The sequence below is a fragment of the Manihot esculenta genome, chromosome 5, assembly GCF_001659605.2.
Source record: "Manihot esculenta cultivar AM560-2 chromosome 5, M.esculenta_v8, whole genome shotgun sequence".
Classification (NCBI taxonomy): Eukaryota; Viridiplantae; Streptophyta; class Magnoliopsida; order Malpighiales; family Euphorbiaceae; genus Manihot; species Manihot esculenta.
The window spans coordinates 29,391,201-29,415,423 of NC_035165.2; the positions used below are offsets into that span (position 1 = coordinate 29,391,201).

At 30.5% G+C, this 24,223-nt stretch overlaps 4 protein-coding genes across 4 annotated transcripts; all 4 read right to left on the reverse strand.

Moving 5' to 3' along the window:
* Positions 1-4,476: 4,476 nt before the first annotated feature.
* On the reverse strand, positions 4,477-6,101 carry LOC110615090 (probable isoaspartyl peptidase/L-asparaginase 2). The gene is made up of 4 exons (XM_021756796.2): positions 5,818-6,101; positions 5,449-5,682; positions 5,220-5,306; positions 4,477-5,137 (listed from the first exon to the last, which is right to left on the reverse strand). Exons 1-4 carry the CDS (start codon positions 5,977-5,979, stop codon positions 4,637-4,639), a joined length of 984 nt encoding a protein of 327 aa, XP_021612488.1. The 5' UTR covers positions 5,980-6,101; the 3' UTR covers positions 4,477-4,636.
* Positions 6,102-6,584: 483 nt separating this feature from the next.
* LOC110615782 (D-3-phosphoglycerate dehydrogenase 3, chloroplastic) lies at positions 6,585-9,240 on the reverse strand. The gene is made up of 5 exons (XM_021757876.2): positions 8,595-9,240; positions 8,054-8,430; positions 7,856-7,966; positions 7,651-7,746; positions 6,585-7,331 (listed from the first exon to the last, which is right to left on the reverse strand). Exons 1-5 carry the CDS (start codon positions 9,136-9,138, stop codon positions 6,660-6,662), a joined length of 1,800 nt encoding a protein of 599 aa, XP_021613568.1. The 5' UTR covers positions 9,139-9,240; the 3' UTR covers positions 6,585-6,659.
* Positions 9,241-11,593: 2,353 nt separating this feature from the next.
* LOC110615783 (probable carbohydrate esterase At4g34215) lies at positions 11,594-12,639 on the reverse strand. Its single transcript, XM_021757877.2, has 2 exons — positions 11,970-12,639; positions 11,594-11,893 (listed from the first exon to the last, which is right to left on the reverse strand). The coding sequence occupies exons 1-2, from the start codon at positions 12,552-12,554 to the stop codon at positions 11,684-11,686; spliced, it is 795 nt and encodes a 264-aa protein (XP_021613569.1). The 5' UTR covers positions 12,555-12,639; the 3' UTR covers positions 11,594-11,683.
* Positions 12,640-19,098: 6,459 nt separating this feature from the next.
* LOC110614868 (probable carbohydrate esterase At4g34215) lies at positions 19,099-20,428 on the reverse strand. Its single transcript, XM_021756552.2, has 2 exons — positions 19,702-20,428; positions 19,099-19,496 (listed from the first exon to the last, which is right to left on the reverse strand). The coding sequence occupies exons 1-2, from the start codon at positions 20,296-20,298 to the stop codon at positions 19,188-19,190; spliced, it is 906 nt and encodes a 301-aa protein (XP_021612244.1). The 5' UTR covers positions 20,299-20,428; the 3' UTR covers positions 19,099-19,187.
* Between the last annotated feature and the right edge of the window lie 3,795 nt (positions 20,429-24,223).

A 24,223-nucleotide genomic window follows, 5' to 3' on the forward strand; every position in this document is an offset into this window, starting at 1 on the left:
TTTCAAAATCAATTCAGTTCAGCTCTTTATAGAATTCTTGATTAAATATTGAATTAATCAAAATTCATGAATAAAATTATTGACTTAGAAATAAATTGATAAATATTTATGGGTTAATTCTAACATAATACAAATACTAAAAATAATTTATTTTTAAATTTAAAATGTTTCTATGTCACTTAATTATCAGTATTTTATTGACTTAACAAAAAAAAAAACTTATATTTACTAACTTTAAGATGAAAAAGTAATTTATTATTAAAATAAATATATTAATTATATAATTTGCAGAAAAGGTGATAATGTTGTTTTAGCACCACAGGATGAGCATCCAATGGGCTGAGTTGGGCTGGGCTGCAGGGTGTCAATATCTCAAGTAATGCCAAATATAGCATTGAGCCTCTGCAATATAAGGACAGCTCTGCATTTAAGTATGCAGAATTTTCATTTTTGTTCATCTTCTTACTAATTATTTTCTACCCAAAATCCCATCTTCACGTGGTCCATTTGGACACAACATTTCATTTCATCAACCACCCTTGGTCCTAAAAGTTATGGGTCTAACTTCAATAAAATTGAGAACCAAAAATAATAATAATAATAATAAGATTTTGTGAGCAAAGACCAAATCCCTGCAAATAATGCAGTAGGTGGATTAATTCAATGCCATACCTTGTGTGCTTGTGTTGTGAAAATTTTCAGAAATTAACAATAGACATTCTCTGAATTGAAACAGTATTCAAATTGGAGATATCTTCAGACCCATATGCAAAAAAAAAAAAAAGAATTAATGAGAAAAAAACAGAACTAGGAAAACATCAAGGGAAAAGCCAAAAAAGAGCAGTTAATTTTGCAGAAACAACTGTAAAGAGTGGTCCAGTGGTGGGGTTGAAAAGGGCTCTGTTGTTGTACAAAGCAAGCACACAGTACTTATAGCGATTTGTGAATGCCTGTAGTGGGAATGTTTTAGCTAAAAATAACAGTTCAAACCTTATTATTATTAGGCGAATTTTATTTGATTTTTTTATCGTAATTATTTTTAAATCTGAATTCATCTCAAATTTAATTATACGTGATTTGAATTCATTTCAAATTCAATTATACGTGATATATCGCGTCAAAAAGGAGAATTTAAGTGTTTTCACGAGTGATGTTCTCATTTATAGGCATCATATCTAGGTCTATTCTAGGCGTCTAGGATGTCCAAATTTATCAAATTTTCAGAGATTTGTATGTTTTCTGTTTTGGAGTTTAGGCATCAGGGAGGAAGATGATGATGAAGATATTAGTATTGCTCTTGCCTAGTTCGATTTCAACCAAGAATGTTGGAAGACTAGGCTGAGATGGGATGGGCTTGCAATTTTGGGCTAAAGTTCTTGAGCCATTATAGATGTCCAATTCCAACCGCAACATTCATGAGAACAACCCCACATAATGTTTTGCCAATTTTGTCTAGGGTAGCTATGGATAAAAATAAATATTAGTATATTTAATTTATATGATTATTATAAAGAAGTAAAATTAAAATTAAATGATTATTTATATTGTAATTATTTTTAGGGCTGAAAGAATTGTACTATAAATAAAAGTTGCAGTTATGTAACCAGTTCAAAAAAAAAAAAAACAAAAGTTGCACCGTCAACTCAGGTGGATTGAATGAGATTTTCCAAATCAAGCTGCTAATTTTTAATAAAAAAACTACCGCTAACAGCCAAGAGATTCAAACATGAATACTATCTCAATATAAATATGACTTTTTACAGTACGAACTACACTCAATACTGTTGCATTTAATTAATGCATACATAGAGATATAATAATTATTAGTATATTAATAACCAATTATAAAGAAGAATTAAAAATAATAATTTAAATAATCAAAATATTCATAATTTGTTTTGTTAATTAAATTAGTACTATACCAAAATTATTATATTAAAATAAAAAATTTTATTTCAAAAAAAATTATTTATTTTTATATTTATTTAGAGAAATAAATATTTATTCTTTTTACTTCTGTGTTTAAATATAAATATAATTAATGGCAAAACACTAGTTTAATTTTTAGAGATAAATACATTTGTATATAAATAAATTTATTAAATTATTAATTTCTTCAAATTATTAATTATTTATCTTTATTTTATTATATCATTAAATTAAATTTAAATAAAACTTAAATTAGAATTTACTTAAAATATTATTTAAATTAAAAAATAATAATATATCCTATTAAAAAAGGAGACACTTGAGAATTTTTAATATGAAGTAAAAAAATCTTTCATTTTTCCTTTTAAGGGGAAACAAGGAACCTTTTTTTCATTATTTATAGCGAGGCAAATGCCTCCTTATTTCTTTTGGAAACGATGTGGGACATCAATCCCACTTGGTCTCACATAATTTCCCTTTTTATTATTTTTTATTTGTAATTTATAATTTTACATTTCAATTCTTAAAATAAATTAATGATATATCAAATTTTATTTTTAATTTATTATAATTTTTAATTTTTAATTATAATTGTAATTAAAAATATTATTTTATAATATAAATTTAAGTAATCATATAATAGAACTAAAATATTTTAAAATTTTAAATTTATTATTGTATATATATCTGGTTAGTTAAAATTTTATTTATTAACACTGTAAATTAACTTTATTAATATAAATTTGATTATAAACTAATTATAATTATTTATTTTAATATATACCAATAAAATCTCATACAAATAGATATATGCATATAAATATATATATTTGCATTGCATATTTAATTTTTTAAAATAAAAAAGAAAACTTTTCTTATTTAATTTTTTATAGTATATGCATATTCAATACATTGTATAATTAATTCATTTATACGTTAATTAGTTATCAATATTTTTTTATATGGGAATGATGAATATTTTAATAATAAATTTAAAAATGATTAAAATTTTTTATACAATAAAATTAATTTTAAAAAATTAGAGACACATTTAAAGACTAATTAATCATTATCTTAAAAATTCACTATTAAAAATAAATAATAAAATATTTTAGAGACTAATATGTTTTTAGAGACCAATAATTATTTATTTCAAAAAATTTATCATTAAAAATAAATAAAATAATTTTTAAAAATAAATAAAATTTTAACTTAAATAATAATATCAATAATAAATTTATTATTTGTCTTAAAGTATAAGTTTCTAAAAAATTATTTTGCAGTAGATTACATATTTCTTATTTATTATTTTTTTATAAAATAAAAAATACATAAGTTTTTGTATTTTTCTAATATATAATTTTAATATATTAATATTTATTTCTACTTTTAATTATAAATTTAATTTTAAATATTTTTCTATTGAATATTATTATTTAAAATTATTTTTAAGATCTTAAAATTAAACTAAAAATTAACTAAACTTATTCTGGTAATTATTTATAGAATGTATGATGTATTAGTCATAATAAAAATATTAAAATTAATATTATAATATTTATTTAATATATCGTGTTTCGATTTTAATTAAATCTTAAACTCTTATCGGAGAGTTAAATAGACTAATGGAGTAAGGATTTGGTTAATTCAGTGTAAAATTGAATTAAATCAAAAATTAAAATTTTAATATTTGTGAAAATCAAACTGAATAAATTTTAAATAAAAATCGATTTGAATTGAATTAATCTAATTTTATTTAGTTTGATCGATTGAATTTTTTAATAAATTTTTGATATTTTATTTATTATTTTTAATATTTTAAAATTTAATTAAAATATTTCAATTTTAATTATAATTTAATCTCTTAATATTATCACTAATAAGTTTGGTTTAAATTTTTTTATTAAAATTAAATCAAATTAAAATAATTAAATTTTTTAAAATTAAAAATTAAATAAAATTAAAATAAATAAAAATTAAATTAAAATTTTAAATCAATTCGGTTAATTTTTTTTAAATTTGAATTGATTAGTGTTAACTCCTCGAGATCGAGGATGCAGACACCGGGTAAGGTAATGGAGGAGATGGGGGAGATGTGTCTGGGTCTTGGTGGTGCTGGTCAAGATGAGGAGAGGTCCAGTGTTCTAGTTAGGAGGGCTCGATTTTGAGAGGGGTAAGAGAAGAAATGAGCTTTTAGTTGTCGTTTTTGGGATTTGGGTAGAGAGGGTGCTGTCGTATTAGGGAGGCATAGAAGGAAAAAGAAAATTACTTGGTGAATTTCAATTTGCTTCCAAAAATTTCTTGTACAAAAAAATTTTAAATTCTAATGATCTCTCCCTTCAACCGTATAACAACATTGGATTTATAGACTTCTAAACCCTTAATCTAAGGGTGGAAAATTAAATAGAAAATGGTGGACTAGGATGAGTGTGTACATCCTTGTTTTATCACTTTTTAATCTAACAGCTAGAGTAAAAACCTTACAAAAATCAATGGCTAAGATTAATGGAAAATCAAAGTCAAAAACAATGAAGTGGTAGAGCAATCTGACAAAAAATAATGGACAATCTTTATTTCAAAATGCATAGTTCTAATGATTGCATATATAACACTTCTATTTTTATTTCTACTAAATTAGCACAAAGGTATGCTTTATCACACACAAAGCATCACCAAAGCAAAAAGGAATAAAAAGAAAACTAGCTAATCACCAAATGCCAACCTCCATGAACCCATCTTCATTAGTACATACTCTGAACATTCCATTCGAATTAAACCTACAAATCACTTCTCCATTTTTAGACACCGCTATCAATCCTGCAATTCCTTCATCAAGTCTCTCATTTATCACAAAATCTGCTGCCTCTTGTAGCCCCAACCCTTTATATTCCATCACAGCTGCCACATCTCGGGCTAGGGTCCCACGGATGATGGCTTCACCTTCCCCTGTGCATGAAACTCCACAAAGCTCGCATGCATAGGTCCCCGCACCAATCAAGGGTGAGTCACCTATACGACCTGTCTTTTTGTTCATTAGCCCACCTGTTGATGTTGCGGCAGCACACCGGCTCTCGCTGTCCACAGCTACACATCCTACTGTCTCTGCCGCATATACGTTGATTGGGAGGCCATTCATCATTTGCAAAGGATTATCCATGGTTGTAGTTGCAATAGCCCTGCAAGTCTCCAAAGGGATCCTATAATCAAACTAGATTTGCACAAAGAAAGCCAAGTGAATTATTGGGTCAACTAAATATATTTAATCACTAAAAGAGTGAGATTCCACGTACCACGATGGAATTGGCTTCCTTTGCCAATCTTAGCATCTCCACATTTTCCTTGGTGATGAAGTAGTCATTTTCCACCAATTCCACACCCTATTCAAAACCAATTTCAATTCCATTTTCTAAGGAAATTGCCATTTCTACATGATTAAGGTGTAAACATTTGCACAAGCAATAATTTCTTTGCCACATGCAATAAAATCAAAATAGGAAAAACTGGAAAGGATGTGTAAACCTGTTGTCTGGCAAACTTCTCTGCTCCAGAAAAGGCGAGATAGGAATGAGGAGACTTCTCCATCACAAGTTTGGCGAGAGAGATTGGGTTCTTAACGGTGGTTAAACCTGATACGGCGCCATATCTTCTCTTGGGTCCATCCATAATGCTAGCTTCCATCTCCACCGTTCCATTCTCAGTTAGGGCGGATCCTCGACCAGAATTAAAAAGAGGATCGCTTTCTAGTTCCCTCACCTATATTAAAGAAAAAACGCATCGGTTATGAATCTAATCATAGGCTTGAAGTTAGTGATCAGAATGATTAAAGATCATAAATATTTCGTGAATAAGAGACGTAAGAAAAAGAATGGAAATTGGAGAGAAACATACAACGAGTTCAACGACGTCAATGGCGGGGAGATTGGAGCGAAGAGCAGAGATACCCAGATTGAGGCAGCGAGTTAGGAGTTGCTTGGCCTCCTCCTGACGCTCTAGCGGGAGATTTGGGTCCACACCAGCGCCTCCATGCACGGCTATCGCCCACCTCCCCATTTCTCACTCTGGCTCTCTCGCTCTTTCTTTGGCTTTTGTTTTTGTGCGTTTGTGTGTTTTTTAATTTGGGTACACAGTAGAAATTAGTTTCCACTTTATATAGGCGTTTTGCGGATCTCTGAATTGGATTAATTACCATCTAAATTTAACCAGTTTTAGAATTTTTCTTCTTTGTTCCCTAAAAGAACTCAGCATCTTTGAAAAATAATTAATAAATAAACTCAAGTTTTCAGTTTATAGACATTATTTTAAAATATTTACGTTAATTATTTTAAAAATTTTAAATATTAAATAATAAATTCATATATTTTAATTGATTAAAAAAATATATAATTATAAATTCATTACAATCCTCTGTTGTTAAATTTTAAAAGTTACAATAAAAGAAAACTTTCACAATTATATGCAAGGTATGTTCTTAAAATTTTTATTTTTTATTATTATAAAAAAATAATAATAAAATTTATCAATTAAATTATAAAAAATATGATTTGATAAAATAAATTACTGATTGTTTAACTACCATTTAAAATATCATCCATCGAACTACCTACGAGTCCCTAGGAAGCCTGCTTTTGCTTCACCACCTAAATGAAAAGCCTAAATGAAAACATGAAACTTGTCCGTTGATCATACAAACTTAATACAAAACACAATCAATCTTGATATTGACTGCCATACTACAACTTCAAGAAAACAAATTCTTCAATGGCTGTTATTTCTCCAATTCTCTTCAATGCTTCCTTGCTAGGTTCCTCATCTACACCAATGGTCATAACTGCCTGTTTTCGTGGAGCTATCCTCCCAACAGTCATGAAGCTCACATTTACATTCTCCTCACCGAGAATAGTCCCTACTTTTCCGATCATACCTGGCTGATCAACCTGCCGGCATAGTATGAGGCTACCTTCCAAGCTCACATCAACACCAAATGATCCTATCATGGTAAGATGAGGTTTCCTATCTTTCACTCTTCCTTCCACTTTAATGTCGCCAGACTCAGAAATTGCACTTGCAAATTTAGATTCCACATTTGCAATTTGAACCTGGATGAACTCGAGTGGCTTTTCAGGTGAACCATCCAAAACAATGCGCTCTTCTGTTATTCTTATTCCTCTCTGTTTAGCTGTGAAGTCAGCATTTACCAGGTTTACAAAAACATTGGAGGTAGGCTCAATTATGCCCTTGGTAATCATAGCTCGGAGCAGGCGAGTGTCGAGATCATCCGGACCTCTAGCTGAAGCGTAAGTCACTTTCACTGATTGCACACCACTTCCACCTGCAACTAGTTGTACAGCCAGCCTTCCAAGCTTTTCTGCTAGTACAACAAATGGTGCAAGTTCTGAAAGAACCTGTCATCAGGGGAAATGAAAATTTTGGTAGGGAGATAAGAAAAAATACAAATCAGTTCATTAGAACCGCTATCAAATAACTGAAATGAAATAAGCCCTCATCTGCTCCATGAACAAAAACAGGGCTCAAGAATCATGTACATTTATGTTTCTGCGACTTAATGAAGTTTTGCTCGTGAATGGATGAACCCTAGAGTTGATAAAATTATTTAATACTACTACACTGGAAGTGCATAAAATATTCACAGAGCAATTCTTGATTTCTTACAGGTGTACAATGACAAGCTGTTGCATATAGATGCAACAGGGAATGATATACCTCAGCAGGAACCATAGGTGCATTCACTGCAGTAGCTGCAAGCTCCCCTTTCAAAGCACCAAGAACAGCTTCTGCTACTTCAATAGCCACCCCTTCCTAATTAAAACCAAGCACCATCAAGCAAAATAAAAACATAAATAAATAAAGAATGGCCTGAGGTCAATGGTACAACTGTTTTCACTGTATAATTTATCGTCTGACACACCTGCGCCTCCGTAGTGCTAGCACCAAGATGAGGAGTAGCGATCACACTTTCATGTTGCACCAACTTGCTATCTCTAGGTGGGGGCTCCTCTGTGAAGACATCAAGAGCAGCCTGCACAAATGCAGAAGTTATTGAAAGAAAAGGAAAATCATTTGGAATAGGAATATAGGAAACGAATGGGTCTACAGAACAAGGCACCTGAGCAACAATCCCAGAATCCAAAGCTCTAACTAGAGCATCCTCATCAATGACTCCACCACGAGCAACATTAACAATTCGAACTCCTTTCTTCATCTTTGAGAAAGTCTCATCATTGAACATTTTTGATGTAGCAGGGGTAAGGGGCATATGCAGGGATATGAAATCAGCAGATGATATGGCTTCTTCAAATCGCACCAACTCCACACCTATGGCATGAGCTCGGTCTGCAGGGGCATAAGGATCATGTGCAATCACATTCATGCCAAGACCCTTAGCACGCCTAGCAACCTCTGATCCAACCTTTCCAAATCCTATCACAGCAAGAATTTTCCCCACAAGAGACACTCCTATATATTTACTTCTCTCCCACTTGCCTGAATAGATTATAACAAGAGATATGTTTTGGCTGTCCTTAAGATTGAAATTAAATCTAATGGGGAAAAAATTAACAAAAAAGAAGCACGTTTACTGCTCGAATAAATGCGTAAAAGAAGAAAGAGATGAACACATATAAGAAGAAGAAGCAACAAACACAAACCAGATTTAATGGACGCATCAGCCTGCGCTATATTTCTTGCCATGGCAGTAAGCAACGCAATCCCATGTTCCGCAGCAGCAATTGTATTCGCCGTAGGCGCATTGACAACCAGACATCCATGTTCAGTCGCTGCGGACAAATCAACATTATCAATTCCAACACCAGCTCTACCCACAACCTTAAGTCTACCACTAGAACTTTCAAACACTTCGCGTGTAACCTTAGTTCCACTCCTTACAATCAACGCATCACACAGTGAGATTTTAGTACACAATTCCTCCAGGCTTAAGTTGTATGAACAGTCAACATTTGCAAATGTTTTAAGGAGCTCCAAGCCGGCATCTCCGAGCTTCTCAGAGACGAGAATAGTGGGTTTGGCTCCCATCATAGTGGCAAAAACTAGGAACCTTTGTGCAGTGGTAGTTTGGCGGCGTTGAAATTGGACAGAGGTGAACGGAGATGGGAAAGAGAGCTTCCATGAGAGAGAGGAAGGAGATGGTTGGTTTGAAGTGAAGACAAGGTTCCATGAAGAAGTAGCCGCCATAGTTTCAAGTAAGCCTCTGTGCAGATCTTCTCCTTCCTCTTCTCTCTTACCTGTTTCGCTGTGCGTAGGAGCACTGAGGAGCGCCCGTCTATGGAGAAATTCTCGCAGGGACTTATATGCTGCCAAGTCAGCAATAAAAGATCGGATAGGCAGGCAATCAGCATACCCAACCAATCAGAAGTGAAAGCATCTGACTGATCCGTTTATTAATTATTATTTTATTATACAGTAATTCTTTATATATACGGGTTAATAAAAAAAAATTGACCTATTAATTAAAAATCATAATAAAATTTTATTAGGTGAATGTAAATACGTCTTAATGCTGAATTAAAAAATTAATTATCATCATGAATTATTATCAAGGGAAGGTGATAATATGTTCTACCTACTCCAAATTTCACACCTTATATAAGGTTTTTCTGTTCAGTTGCTTCTGAGATGGCTGTCAATCATTTTTTACACCGTAAAATTTTTGTTAAAATTTATATATATAAATTTGTTAATAAATTTTATTTTTAAATTAATATTAAATAATAAAAAATAAATTATATTGTTGAAAAAAATTTTCACGAAAACAATCTTTCACAGTAGAAAATATTTTTTAAATATAAACTAATTTTTGCTAAAAAAATACAAATATGGTTCAAATAAAATTTTTAGAAATTTATGCGCAATGATCGGATAATCAGTAATCTGACTGAATAAGGAAAGGAATCACTAATTACTGCGACACTTGATATAGATTTACCAATGTTTGATAGTGTATTCAATAATTATTATAATTTATACTTTATATATATATATATATAATTATTAATTAAATTTTAACAATTCGTTTAGTATTAATACCATCAATTAATATTAAAAATTAATTATTACTAGTTAACTTTTAAATTTAATAAAAATTATTATTATTTTAATTTAATCCTTAATATTTTATTTGTTGATAAGGTAATTTCTCATATATTTACAACTTATTTCTATATATTATTTTGCCAAAAAAAAAACATTTCCATGTATTTTTACAAAATTGATTTAAATGTTATACATTATTTACAAATAAACCCTTTTTTATAAACTCATCAGTCATATATATTAAATTTCAATGCTTATATTAAAAAATAATAAAATAAAAATTAAATTAAGAAAATTAACATGTATCCAAATTTAAGCTAAAAAAATCACCTCCATGTCCAACTTCCTCATTCTCAATTGTCATTGATTTATTTTTTTTATTTAACTTAGGACAAAAATAATTGCCAAATTTAATTTTTTTTCAAATATATAATAGTGAAATATAATAAATGATTAATTTATAAAAATAAAAAATATAAGAGATTATTTGTAAATAAATATTATATTAAGGATAAATTTATAAAATTATAAAGATAAATTGTAACTAAAAATTTTAAAGTTTTAAATCAAATAACTATTCTATTAATAAAATAAATGCTTACGTATTAAATTTAAAAATATAACTGCTAAACTATATATTTTACTAAATATCAATGATTAAATCACAGTGATAAGGGAAATTAATATTTTAAAAGAATTTATTAGTTGGTGTTTTCGATTTTTAAAGAGTTTATTATTTAGTCTCGTCGTATCAATAATATTTTATTTTGTAATACTTAATAATTAAAAATAATAAAAAATTAATTAATATATTTTTAAAATATTAAAAATATTTTAATATATTTTTTAAAAATAAAATATTAACTAATAAATTTTTTTATAAAGTAAGAGATTAAATAATAAAATTGCCTAAAAAAAAAAATAAAAAAATTAGAGTGGGAATCTCCTCTAGGGCATAATTTCACATATTCATGATGTTAGTTGACAAGTGCATCGACCTGCCATATCTCTGTTTCACTTTCCTAGTACAGTATAATTTGCAATAGTTTTTGGGTATGATCTTATAAACTTTTAACATGTGAAAGAAGAAAATTATTGGCAATCAACACGCAACTTGGCATGCAGTTTGGTCTACCCAATTTGTTGCAGAGTAAACCAATAAAGCTGCCCTGTTTCATTTGAGTTGATTTAGAAAATGACCAACATACTTCATTGGATCCATCCTGAGATTGATTGCAAATTGCAAACTATATCAACTCAACCTCATCATCTTTCTTCTGTAAATTACTACAATGGCTAAAGCTATATATATATATATATATAAATAAAACCCAAAATGCTGTGCTTGACAAGAAAAAACAGTTATTATTATTTGATATTTGTGTTGCATGAAAAATTTGTTAATTAATTTTTCAAGTTAATTTTAAAAAATATATTAAAACATTCTGAAATTTTAATTAAAAAATTTATTAATTAATCTTTTTATTGATTTTAATTATTAAATATTATAAAAAAAATTAAACTATTTTTAATACAATTTAATAGATATTTTTATAAAAATAATAAATCAACTAATAAATTTTTTCATACCATAACAATTAAATAATAAAATACTTTAACTAATTAAAATTTCTTAATCCTAAAAATGTTAAATTTGGAGCCCAGGAACATGGTATCTCATTATCATTTAATTAGAGAGCATATGGCCGAAAGAAGTAATGAAGGCATCAGCCAATTTGAGACCAAGATGAACCTCAGACGTGGTGGCGAGGTGCAGTTTATCTGCTTTTAGCGACAATCCCTTGGCATCAACGAATTCCACATTCGGCAGCTTGATTGCTAGCTGACCTCTTCTCACCAGCTCTGTGTATCTTCCTTCTCCTGAAGCAAGCGCCACCTGTGAACAACACCGCCGGTCTCCTCTTCATAAATCCAAGAATTCCCAATAGATAAAATTCAATAAATTTACCAACCTGGATTACAGGAATATTTGGAATATTAAGATCACGACGCAAACTCCCAATAAGCCCTTCCATTTTCCCCTTGTAAGCCTCAGCATCTTTTCTCCACACCGTATCACTCTCTCCCTGATACCACAAAATCGCTCTAATTCTTCCACCATATCTCACTGACTCGTTAGCTCGACTCACCAACTGGTTGTACAGCCTCGTTCCTTGAGCCCACTTACTGATTTTAGTTCCACCAACGGCACAAGGAACCAGACCCACCACACCAATCCTCGACTCATTGGCTTTGATCCCATTAGCAAATGCCATCCCTGGACCAACCCCACACGTTTTGCCTACATCGATGTCTGCATGGAGAGGGTCGCGCGCCAGTTCCCATTTGAATTGAGCATTTAACCTGAGGATTGATGGATTAGGCCTACACTCCGGCAGAATAAAGCCATTCCATTTGCGTTTATCGACACCGCCTCTGCCGGCCATATTGCTTTGGCCTGCTAGAATGAAGACATCCGTAGGATGAAGATCGATTGCTGAAGAGGAATGGATTATTTGCAACGCCAAGAGTAGCCATAATAGCTTGGGAATCGCCATGTTATTTTTTCTTACTGCTTGCAGAAAAAAGTGCCTGTTAGTCTACCGCTGGGTGAAATGCACGGCACAGGCTTCGGCGCGGGTTTAGCTGGCAACTCTAGAAATTTATACATGGAAAAGCTCCCTGTTGCCAGTGTATTTATTATTATTATTATTATTCAGCAAGAATGTTATTTCTTTTGCACGCAAAGAGAAATTTATCTAATCCATATCTAATCTAAGCTATAAATATACGGTTTTTAACTATTTTAGTCTTTAATGTCTTGAGTCCACTGTTGTCCGAGCCAAACAGAAAAATTTTCAAATATTTTAAAATAAAACTAAATTATAAAAAATAAATATTTTTTTGAAAAAAAAAAACAGAGCATAAATATATGACACCAAACGTTTTAATTTATGGGTAATACCTCAACCTCTAGTTATGATTACCTGTGCTATTGCTAACTTTAACATAGAGATGCCATTTTATAATCTCAAAAGCCTAGCAAGAGACGTCAATAGCTTTTGAAATTTACTGGCTAAATTCTCGCAGGCTTTGGGAATCCTTGATTTCAATCCCATGAGAAGGAAAGCTTCTGTACATTGGAAGGATTAGCTAAGCTTTTTCTTTCACAATACAAAAATAATTTTAATGGGTGCCTTAATGAGGAAAATTTCCCCCAAATGGATTTTTGATATTCTAAAAGTTTAACATATATATTAAAATTAATTAGAATAATAACAGCTAATTAAGTAATCTAATTGATAAAATTAAAAGTGAATATTAAATTGAACTAAATAATTTGAAAATTAAAATTTTACTATTTATGAAAATCAAATTAAAATGATTTTAGATATAAATTGATTTAAATCGAATTGATCTGATCTGATTTGATTCGATTTAATTTAGTTAATTGATGTTTTTATTTTTTACATTATATTTTTAGTATTTTAAAATTAAATTAAAATATTTTAATTTTAATTATAATTTAATTTTTTATAATGTCAAAAATATATATTATTGCTCTTTAAGTTTGATTTTATTAATTTTTTCTAATTAAATCTAAACTTAATTAAAATTTTTAAAAATAAAATTTAAATTGAACCAAAATTTTAAATTAATTAAATTCAATAAAAATACCTACATCTCTTTTTTCTTTTTATTTACTTCTAATAAATTCGTATCTATTATTGATAGATTTGTTTTTAGTTTTTATTTATTTCTCATAATTTGGTGGCAATAGGAAAACTTACTAAAAATAGTAAAAAAAATTAATATTGAGATTTGGGAATTAGAAATTATTAGGAAATTATAGATATTGAGGACACTGAATTAGTTATTCGAATATGTATATATAAGGAACATAATTTATAAAATAGTTCTATTTATTTCATATATAATATAATATATATAATATAAAAAATTTATATTATAGTTAATTATTTATATGAATAAAATAAGAAAAAATATATATTTATTTTTTGAATAAATTGCAATAAATTAATTTACCTATATATTAAAGACTTTTGGAATGTACAACTAAACATGGCAACAAGACGGAGATAATTTTGAAATTAAATAACCATTGACTTAGTCAAAGTTGATAATCCAATTAATTTTTTTCTTGATAAGGATGAAATATTAGGATATTTAATTTGATATCTTTCAAAATTTAATTAAATGTACTTACTGATTAATTTAAATTCGTATATATTATAATTATTGAATTTAATTATTTTTGAGAGAGGGTCGATCTCAATTTTTTTTCTTTTTTAAATTTTGTATGAAATAAATAATTTAATTTAATTTAATTCAAATTAAATTACTTTTTTCAAAACAAATAAATTAAATCAATGTAGATATGATTTGAATCTAATCAAAATCCTACCAAACACTACCATTTAATTCATTTGACTCTTCTTCACAATACTGCCAATTCCTGTAGGAACTGTCTGAAATTCTTTATTTTAAAATCCAAAAATTCAATCAAAGCAGAAAAAGCCAAAAATTTTCGCCCTGGCTTAGTCCAATTTTTGTAGTTTTCCATAATTTCCTCCGTAAATTTTTCCACATAAAAAGAAAAATCAATGAGTTTTAGTACTAGAGTTTCAAATGGAATAATAAAGTCAATTATAAAAAAAAAAGTAATTAAAACAGACAAAAAGAAGAGCAAATAAGCAATTCCCTAGTCTGGTCTGAGATTTCATCTTTTTCTTTAATATGTAATCACTCCATACTTTCTCCTATGTGATAAAGAAAATATCTACAAGTCCTAGATTTATAGATATGTCATTTTATTTTCTTTCTACAATTGAACGTAGAAAATTCATGCTTGGAAAAATTATTTCCATATATACTATTAAATCAAAACTTATTTATTGTCATTTTCTATAATAATCTATTTTCAAATATTATTAATTGCCTAAGATGATTAGGTTAAAGAAAATCAAAACACTTTCATATTAATCACTCTTCTTACTCTAAGAAAAGTGACAATATTCAAATACATTACATAATAATAATAACAATAATAATATATCCTCTACAACGAATATTAAAATTAAGAAAAAAAAATTTTATATCGATATTAATTTTGCTATTATAATAATTAACATTATTATAATTGCTGTTAGTGATATATAAATACATGTAGAAATAATAAAAATTAGGAAAATTTACTTTTTCATTTTTAAAATATAATATAATTAATGGATTTATTTTTTATTTTTAAGATCCAACACTTCATTTCCTAAAGTTTGATTCCGTTAAAATTAGAGATCCTTCCGTTACAAATGTTAGTCAAAGTTTGATTCTGTTAAAATTAAAGGTCCTTCCATTACAAATGTTGGTAGTGACTGGAAAAATGATTAAACTGCATTTTTAGAACTTAACATTTTAATTCCTGAAATTTAATTTCTGTAAATTTATAGATTTCACTCTTAAAAAATCGAATTAATAAAACCCTACTTGCAAATTGAATATTATTAACAGATTTATCATTTTTTTTTCCAAATTGAACGCTTTAGTCCTGAGATTTTAATTCCATCAAAATTTATGGAAAAAAAAATGTCAAACTCAATCTCCACGTATAAATAAAACTTCAATAAAATTCAAGATTCAAATTCATCAAATATAATAAAAATTAAAATATATAAAATTTAAATAATAAAAAATAAAAAATTAAAACTCAATAGAAATTAATTTTGTTATGCTGTTCGCTGTCGATCACTGATCGCCATTTGATATTCCAGTTGCCCACTACTCGAGTTGGTAGTTGTTTCCATTGCTTGTCACTCGATATACCTCCCATTTGAATCACTCACTCTTTACATCTTTGGCTACTTGTACAGCTCACTGATCGCATCACTAACAACTCACGTCGCTCGTTGCTTGTGTTGCGTCACTCACTGCTCTCATCTCCATCTACTTGCATGCTTGCGTCTCTGAACACTCATGTCACTTGTTGCTTGTATCGTCAATCGCTCGTGTCATTGGCCGATTCTCCATCTCCTTCTCAATTACTAGAAATTCATTTCTTCAAATCCAAATTCTATACAAAATTCACTAAAATCACTAAAATCTATCTTTTCCTCAAGAAAATCAAATATAGATTACAAAAATAAAATTATGGAAATTTCATATGCAACTCTCTTCTATTAATTCAATACATTAAATTTATATAATTAATATTATTTTGGTTCTTTTTTATAATTGATGGGCAAAAACTCCAATGTCTAAGTCGGTAAAAGATCCAAGACAAATTTAGAGAAAAATCAGATACCTCACATACCTAAAAGTTAACCCTTTAAATAGTTTGTTGTAGTCTTATCCTAATAAAATTTAAATTTCATAATTGAGTTTCAGTAAGACTTTAATATGAAATAGGCCTTAAAAGTCTTTTTAACTTGAATAAGTTTCTCTTATAGTCCCTTTATAGTTCGATACTTTCGCATTTTTCTCTTCCTTAAGCGTAACTTCTTCTTTCCCTTTTCCCATGGAAGACATCTGTGTCAATTGACTATCGAGGAAGAAAAAGAGATTGTTGTCCCTATTAAGAACTCCAGAGATATTCCGATCGTCACTTATGATTTCTGTATGGTGGGGATGTTTCTCACATACAATCCAATCAATTTTCAGAATATGCAGATCTTCTTGGCAGATTTATGGCATCCTTTAGAAGGGTATCTATTATGAAATTAGAGGTAAAAAGATATTTGTTTTGGCTTTTTAATAATGTTGATTTTGAAAATATAGTGAATAGAGTCCTTGGTTGTACAATCGATTTCTCCTTATTTGGAAGGAGATACAAGGTCATGTGGAGGCTTTTTGTGACTTGCGGCTGAGGTTGAAGAAAGAAGATATCAAGTTTGGTTGGGTGATATCCTCAGAGCACCTGTTCGTTGGAACTAGAGACCGACAAGCCTGTGACTTCGTGATTCCGGCAATTCTGCTCCCGTCAGTTTTGATATCTAGAAACACTAAACATAACGTTGTTACAGTTTTTCTTCCTCTCATCCCGTCAGTTTTGAAATCTTATTCGAGTTTTATCTCGTAGAAACTCTCTTCCGTGGCTTTATTCGGGGAACTTTAATGATTTATGCTCGAGAGATGGGAAAGAAGGAGGAGCATCTTTGCCAAATTATCTTATGCAGGGGTTTAATTTTGAATGATTCTAAATCTTTTGTTAGACTCTAGAACTGATGCTACTCTACCTGCTCATACTTTGGCTAGAAAATCTATTAGGTATAATCGTCTTTCTGTTTGGAATGATATCCCTCTTTATTTGATAAAATTTTATTAATACAATCAGTAGTTTTGCTTAAAAAAATATATAAATATTAATATATTTTTATCAAAATATTAATTTTTATTTTCCTAAATTAAGTTGAATATATAGATAGGACTTTTTACCTATAAATGAAAACTATCACCAATATCCTATATCTTAATATCTTAATGTGCACATAAAGAAATATATTTATAAATATATGTAAATCAACCGATTAAAATTATTAATTTAATAAACCAAGTTCATGTATTATTTAACTCCATAAAATTAGTTTTTCATTATAATAATATAAAATTATCATGGGTATTTATGTAAATTTAAGTGTTTCTCCCTCTTTTCCATATTTATATATATTAATTTTTTCAATGTGTATCGCACATGTTTATCTCGTTGTGCATATCATGATTTTTAATATGTTTTTATTAATTTTATAAATCCATTATCATAATAAATTTATGAATATAATTCACTTTTAATGAAAATTGATTAAATTAATTTTTAAATTCCATTTAATTATTATTTTTATTTTTTAATATATATTTTAATCAATTAAAGTTGTTATTTAATTAATTAAATTAATTTTATTATATTAATTTTACTATAAACTTACTTTAAAAATCATTAAAATTTCAAAATTAATTAATCAAACTAATATTTTATATCATTTGATTTCATTCAATTAAAAGTATAATTTTTATTAATCTACTAATATTATTCCTATATAATAAAATAGAAGTAGTTTTAACTTAAAATTGAGTTTCACTTCAATATCTCTTAATCCATAATCGATCAATAGCGAACGTCAAATCCCTTAAATAACAGATTTTTCTTTTCTTAATTTAAAAATTATGTAACGTTGTATGATTTATACTTGTAAAATTTATTTATTTTAAATAGAAATGAGAAGAAAATTTTATTTATTTTAAATAGAAAAGAGAAGAAAAATTAATTTAAGGTGAAAAACAGAAACAATAAAATTGCAATTAAGAATTTATTCAAGAGAAAAATAATAATTATAAAATGAACAATTAATAATAAAAATTCAACCGGTTAATCTAAGTTAAAAGATTTGATCAGTTTTTTTATTATTTAGTTAAAATATTTAAATAATAATTATAAATAAATCATTTAAATCAAATCATTTAATTTATTAATATAAATAAATATAATAATTATATAATTAATTAAATTAATTAGTAATATACTATTTAATTAAAATATTTAATAGGATTCTTAATATCTTAAAAAGACAACAATTAAAATGATATTTTCAAATATAAAAAAATAAAAAAATAAAATTGAATTTCACAATTTAAAGAAAATTTTAACTAGATTAATTTTGATTTAGTTACAAAGAACCATTACAAAATACAGGGAAATAAATAAAGAAAAAATTCTATTAAGCTCAAAATATCTTCCTACTCCTAAAATAATCTTTCATATATGATTCTTCTCAAATTAAAAGATAGAAAAAATTTAAATTTAAAAAAAAATAAAAGAAATCAAGAAAGCCTCCCATTATTAATTTCATAATTATTTTAAAACAGAAATCTCGAATTTAAAACTCTCGATCAAAATCATTATTTGAAATAATAATTTCCTTTAAAAAATAATAATTTCCTTAAAACTATTAAATAAAATTTAGGAGCTTAGTCATAATTCTCCCTAAAAATGAAATAACATAACTTGAAAAGAAAGAGAATCTTGCAATAGTACATGAACTTTCGGGTCAACTTGGAATAATAAATTACAAAAGTTAAAAAAAGAAAAATATATATCCAGAATGAACAGGTGTACGTTTCATTTAATTATTAGGAATAACAACTCAAAAATCAAATCCCAATACACTTGCCTTAGAAGAATACTAGATTATTTGAAGACCTACAAATAAAAACGTAGAATAAAATAAAAAACCTACGAAATGGTCGGAAACCAAAAAAGAAAGCGTTGCAGCAGAATTACTACTCGTGCGAATTGGGGTAGGCAGAGATTGAAGAAAGGCATGAGCAAACATCTGGCCAAGCTGAACCTGAGCAGGCGTCGTCAGGTGCAGCCGATCAGGCTCCAGAGTCAGTCCCTTACCGTCGATGCATTGCACGTCAAGAAGGTTAGTTCCCAGTTGAGCTTCTCTAACGGTCTCCACAAATCGTCCCTCTCCTGACGCCAGAGCCACCTGCAAAAATTAACTGAACTTGTATTGATGATATTCATTACGAAGATTTTCCAGGCTGTTTGGCTTCAGACCCAGAATATTTCGATGAAGATTAGAAGATTAGAAGACAAGAACAGGTGTCTCTACCAACTTGTGCAAGAACAACAAGTGGCTTGAAGATACAGCAATCTGTTTCAATTTATTAATCTTAAATTAAAACACATACCTGGATAATAGGGAGCCTAGGATGTTTCAGATCGGCCCGGACTTCTTTGAAAAATTTCTCTAATCTGCCTTTGTAATCATCGGCATCTTCTCTGTTTATCGTATCACTCTCGCCTTGATACCATAGCATTGCTCTGAGAACGCCGCCGTTCTTCAAGGCTGCTTGAGTCCTCCGCACCAACTGGTCGTAGAGGAAACCTCCCTTCGCCCAGTGAGTTATATTTGTCCCTCCGATTGCACATGGCACCAGACCGATTACCCCGATGGCTGGATCCCTGGTCAGGACTGCGTTAGCGAATGGCATCCCTGGTCCAATCCCATTGGTTTTATTATAATCGATGTCGGCGTGGAGAGGCTCTTGGGCTAGGACCCATTCGAGGTTGGCACTTAACCGTAAAATTGATGGGTTTGGTTGGCACTGTGGAGGAACAATGCCATCCCAAGTGAAATTGCCGTTCTTGGTGCTGTTGATGACGCCTCCACGGCCGGCCATGTTGCTCTGACCGGCGAGGATAAATATGTTAGCGGGAAGTCGTTGAGACGCCACCAAGCGGGTGCCTTGTGATACAAGAGCCAAGATGAAGAAGGCGAGCATCATGGAGGATCTCTCACTTTGTGGTGTAATGTCACAAAAGTGAGAGTCTCCTTCCTAGCTTTCTCTTTCTCGAGTCTGAGACTCAGCCTCCTCTGAAAGCAAAGTTGTTTGTTTAATGTTCTTTTAAAAGGAAATGGTAGGTAAGAAGTGAACAAATAAATATAAAAATATATACAAATTTTTATAATTATAATATTTTTATGTAATGAATCACCATACTAGCAATTTTTAATATTTATTTTAATAAATACCATTTATAAGTTTCTATGCATGTGCATATATATTAAGAATAAAAGTAATTATTGAAATAAATAATTTAATTTTTTTAAATGAAATCAAGAGTTTTATTTTTTAAAAAATATTTATTAAAAATACATTAATTTTTAATGATGTGAATATTAATTTAATTTCAATCAATTATGCCAATAAATTCGCTATATGTTAGGCTTATGTTTCAACAAGAGGACCCATAGTTGAATATTTCAATCCAACTTTCCAAGAAAGCAAACAATTATTAGCGATGAGGTGAAATATTCGGTTTAAATCGAAAAAATCGATCCAATTAAATTAATTTGAAATTTTATTTTTATTTTTAATTTTAAAAATTTTAGTTATTTCAATTTGGTTCGATTCGATTTTGATCAGAAAAAATTAAAAAAATCAAACCGAACCGATTTAGTAATAATAATATATTATTTTCAATAATATAGAGAGATTAAATCATATTAAGATTAAAATATTCCTGATGACCGCTGGATTTCTTTACCCCGGCCTGGGGCCCGGCCCATAGTACCAGCCCATTATTTTGAGGCATTCAAGTCTCTCACATGAACCAAGTCCGGTCCGCTCAGCTTTAAGACCGGGCTCCAGTTAGCTTCCTCAATCAGGCCAACCCAGTCCATACGGCCCATTAAACAGGTCTTATCTGAGCTCAGCTTTAATCATATCTTCAAGCCCAGCTCGGAATCAGGAAGGGGATCAACCCATCTGTCTTGTGGGTCCATCCGCATGCACGCCCGGGGGGAATCAGAGGCCGTTACGCATGGGGCAGGAATCTGATATCCTCGTACGATCGTATCAGTATGGCAGAGACAGGTGGCCCAATGAAAGCTAGGCCGTTACACGTCACTGACAGAGACAGGTGGCCCAATGAAAGCTAGGCCGTTACACGTCACTGACAGACAATGGAAACAGATAAAAGGAGGAATGCTCTCCTCTAAAGGGGGCTTTTGCTAAGTTTACAGAACTCTTGTCTTGTAAAACCCTATTTTCTGGATCTCAGATCATCAATTTCAATTAAATTTTAAAATACTAAAAATAAAGTGTAAAAAATAAAAAATTTATTAAAAATTCAAACTGATCAAATCGAATCGAATCGAACTGAATCAAACCGGTTCAGTTCGATTTGATTTTTGACTAAAATCAATTTGGTTCAATTTTCATAAATACTAAAATTTTGATTTTCAATTTATTCAGTTTGCTTTTGATTTTGAACCAAACCGACCGAATGCTCACTCTTAATTATTAGTTAGGATCCAAAATTATCCGATTCTAGATAGGCCAAATAGTTTTTTTTTTTTTAAGAGAATAATCATCATTATATTATTTCGGAAAAAATAATCCAATAAACAATCAGGTGTTACATTCCAAAAGTGAACACGATTATAACGGTAAGACACTCTTGCTAGACAATGAGTACCTATATTATTGTGAAGTCTAATTCACCTAATTTTAACTAAGGGATGTAGAAATTAAAAGCAACTTACAATTTGAAATGACAACACCAAACTCACTCAAATCCCTAGTATTGGAAGAAATAGTTAAAAAAATACATTGTGAATCGATTAGTATAGTGCCTGCAGTTTGCATATACTCCTAAATAAATAATAGGGAAGACCTCAAAGCTAGTGCCTCAGCCAAAAGTGGAGATGGAGTACCTTCATAATAACCAGAATAAGCTCGCAAAAAACGTCCTTCGTTGTCTTCAAAAACTGCACCAAAACCTGCTAATCTAGTACTAGAAAAAATGGCCGCATCAACATGGCATGTCCAGGCGCTCAAATCGGTCACAGATGTTGTTGCATGAGACGCTAGAGCTGGCACCGTGGTTAAATCCTCCATAGCTTGCTTGAAATCAAGAAATGAAGAGGAAGCTCTTGCACCGACTTCCAGAACCGTCCAATCTTTGTCTTGCCATACAAATTTATTCCTAGCGTCCCATATAAACCATGCAACGTAGGCTAGGAATGAAAGCTTTTCTTGATTTGTTTGTTTTTGTACCTGCAAAAAAAAAGATTCTTAAATGTATTGTTAGTAAAACCTTCTTCCACCCTACCCACCCTCCAAACCTCCATCACCTTATTGCACAATAGTAAAGCATGGTTAAGATCATCTTCCTCATCACAATAAGGACATTTAGCTTCAACATTTACACCCCTCCTCCTCAATCTCAATCTAGTTGGTAAGATATCTGTAACGACCCCAAAATGGACCGTCACCGGCGCTAGGATTCAGGTCGGCTTAAGGCCGCCAGAACCCGTAGCAAGCCTGCTATACTCTCTGTGTACCTGTAAACCTCATACATGATCATACATATTCTGTGAAAATAAAACTCTTTTCTGACCCAAGGCTTAACCTGTGCATGCACTGTCTCTGTACTCTGTACTCATGTACTCTGTACTCTGTATCCCTGACTAGAGCTTGCTCTACTTTTCCTGTACTCTGCTGGACTGTCCCTGTACACTGTACACTGAACCTGCAAAACTGGGGTTAAGGGAGTGGGATGAGCTCTATAGCCCAGTGAGTAGAACGGTAAAACATCTTAGTAAAATATGATCTCATGGAATGCACCATATCACAGACAAGCCACATCAAGAGTAAACCTGTCACCACATAGTCCCAGTAACTCTGTGCCAGGGCGTAGAATCGAGCACCTGGTCTTCCTGTCATATATGTATATGTGTATATAACACCTCTGTACTTACCATTGCCAGGGCGTAGTCAAAGGCTCCTGGACTTTGCTATACCTGCCAGGGCGTAGTCAAAGGCTCCTGGACTTCCTGTCTGAGACTATTGGATCATTCAGCATTCACTCACATCACCAAATAACGATGCAATGCAACATATTCGTGAATACTAATGCAATCAACCTATGGCATAAACATGATGCATGAGATATGCTAAAAGCAGTTTGTGGTTCAATTAAAAGTCATAAGTTTAGTTCCACTCACCTTTGGCTATCTGGACTGACTGACTCTGCAGGCTCTGACCCTCTGGAGCAGTACTCACTGCTGCTCTCTCTGGTTCCTCTGGTCTGTACCTATACAGATGGACTCAAATGAGGGACCAAACAAGCGTAGAATAACTCTCTTAAACTCCCCAAGAATCCCCTTAAACTCACTCAACTATCCATGCAAAGCATGCAAAAGAAAGCTGGACAGGACACTTTCGGCGGCAGGTTCGGCGGCCGAATGTCCTCTCCAGAGACGAAACTCAAGCACCTTCGGCGGCACCTTCGGCGGCCGAATCCCCCAAACAGAGCCGAACATGCAAAACAGGCTGTGGCAGCCAAGCCACCATGCAAGAGGTTCGGCGGCCGAATGAACCTTCGGCTGCCGAACCTGAGTTCATCCAGAACTCAGCTTCAACGGCAAACCATCTTCTCCTTCCCTTCAACCACTCAAACTATATATACTCCAACTCCTCAACACACATATACTCACGTATATGATCACAGGGGTCCAAAACTATCTACAAACCCCAAACAACAAATCAAACATAACACAGAAACATGTATACATGCATAACTCATCAAAACTATCATTAATAACCTAAACATGCATCTCCTTCCACAAATCCCATAAAAACACCTTCAGAAAACATAAAAAAAACATGTTCACGAGCATTACTTACCTCCTGTAACAAGAAG

What these genes read in the sequence shown, in the direction of transcription:
- LOC110615090 (XM_021756796.2), bottom strand. Translation starts at nt 5,979, where the DNA reads ATGGGGAGGTGGGCGATAGCCGTGCATGGAGGCGCTGGTGTGGACCCA. An exon ending in TTGACGTCGTTGAACTCGTT is followed by an intron (nt 5,683 to 5,817) that starts GTATGTTTCTCT and finishes TCTTTAATATAG; the next exon opens with GTGAGGGAACTAGAAAGCGA. An exon ending in AGAAGTTTGCCAGACAACAG is followed by an intron (nt 5,307 to 5,448) that starts GTTTACACATCC and finishes GGTTTTGAATAG; the next exon opens with GGTGTGGAATTGGTGGAAAA.
- LOC110615782 (XM_021757876.2), bottom strand. Translation starts at nt 9,138, where the DNA reads ATGGCGGCTACTTCTTCATGGAACCTTGTCTTCACTTCAAACCAACCA. An exon ending in TGATGCGTCCATTAAATCTG is followed by an intron (nt 8,431 to 8,594) that starts GTTTGTGTTTGT and finishes TAATCTATTCAG; the next exon opens with GCAAGTGGGAGAGAAGTAAA. An exon ending in CTAGCACTACGGAGGCGCAG is followed by an intron (nt 7,747 to 7,855) that starts GTGTGTCAGACG and finishes GGTTTTAATTAG; the next exon opens with GAAGGGGTGGCTATTGAAGT.
- LOC110615783 (XM_021757877.2), bottom strand. Translation starts at nt 12,554, where the DNA reads ATGGCGATTCCCAAGCTATTATGGCTACTCTTGGCGTTGCAAATAATC. An exon ending in CAAATATTCCTGTAATCCAG is followed by an intron (nt 11,894 to 11,969) that starts GTTGGTAAATTT and finishes TGTTGTTCACAG; the next exon opens with GTGGCGCTTGCTTCAGGAGA.
- LOC110614868 (XM_021756552.2), bottom strand. Translation starts at nt 20,298, where the DNA reads ATGATGCTCGCCTTCTTCATCTTGGCTCTTGTATCACAAGGCACCCGC. An exon ending in CTAGGCTCCCTATTATCCAG is followed by an intron (nt 19,497 to 19,701) that starts GTATGTGTTTTA and finishes TAATTTTTGCAG; the next exon opens with GTGGCTCTGGCGTCAGGAGA.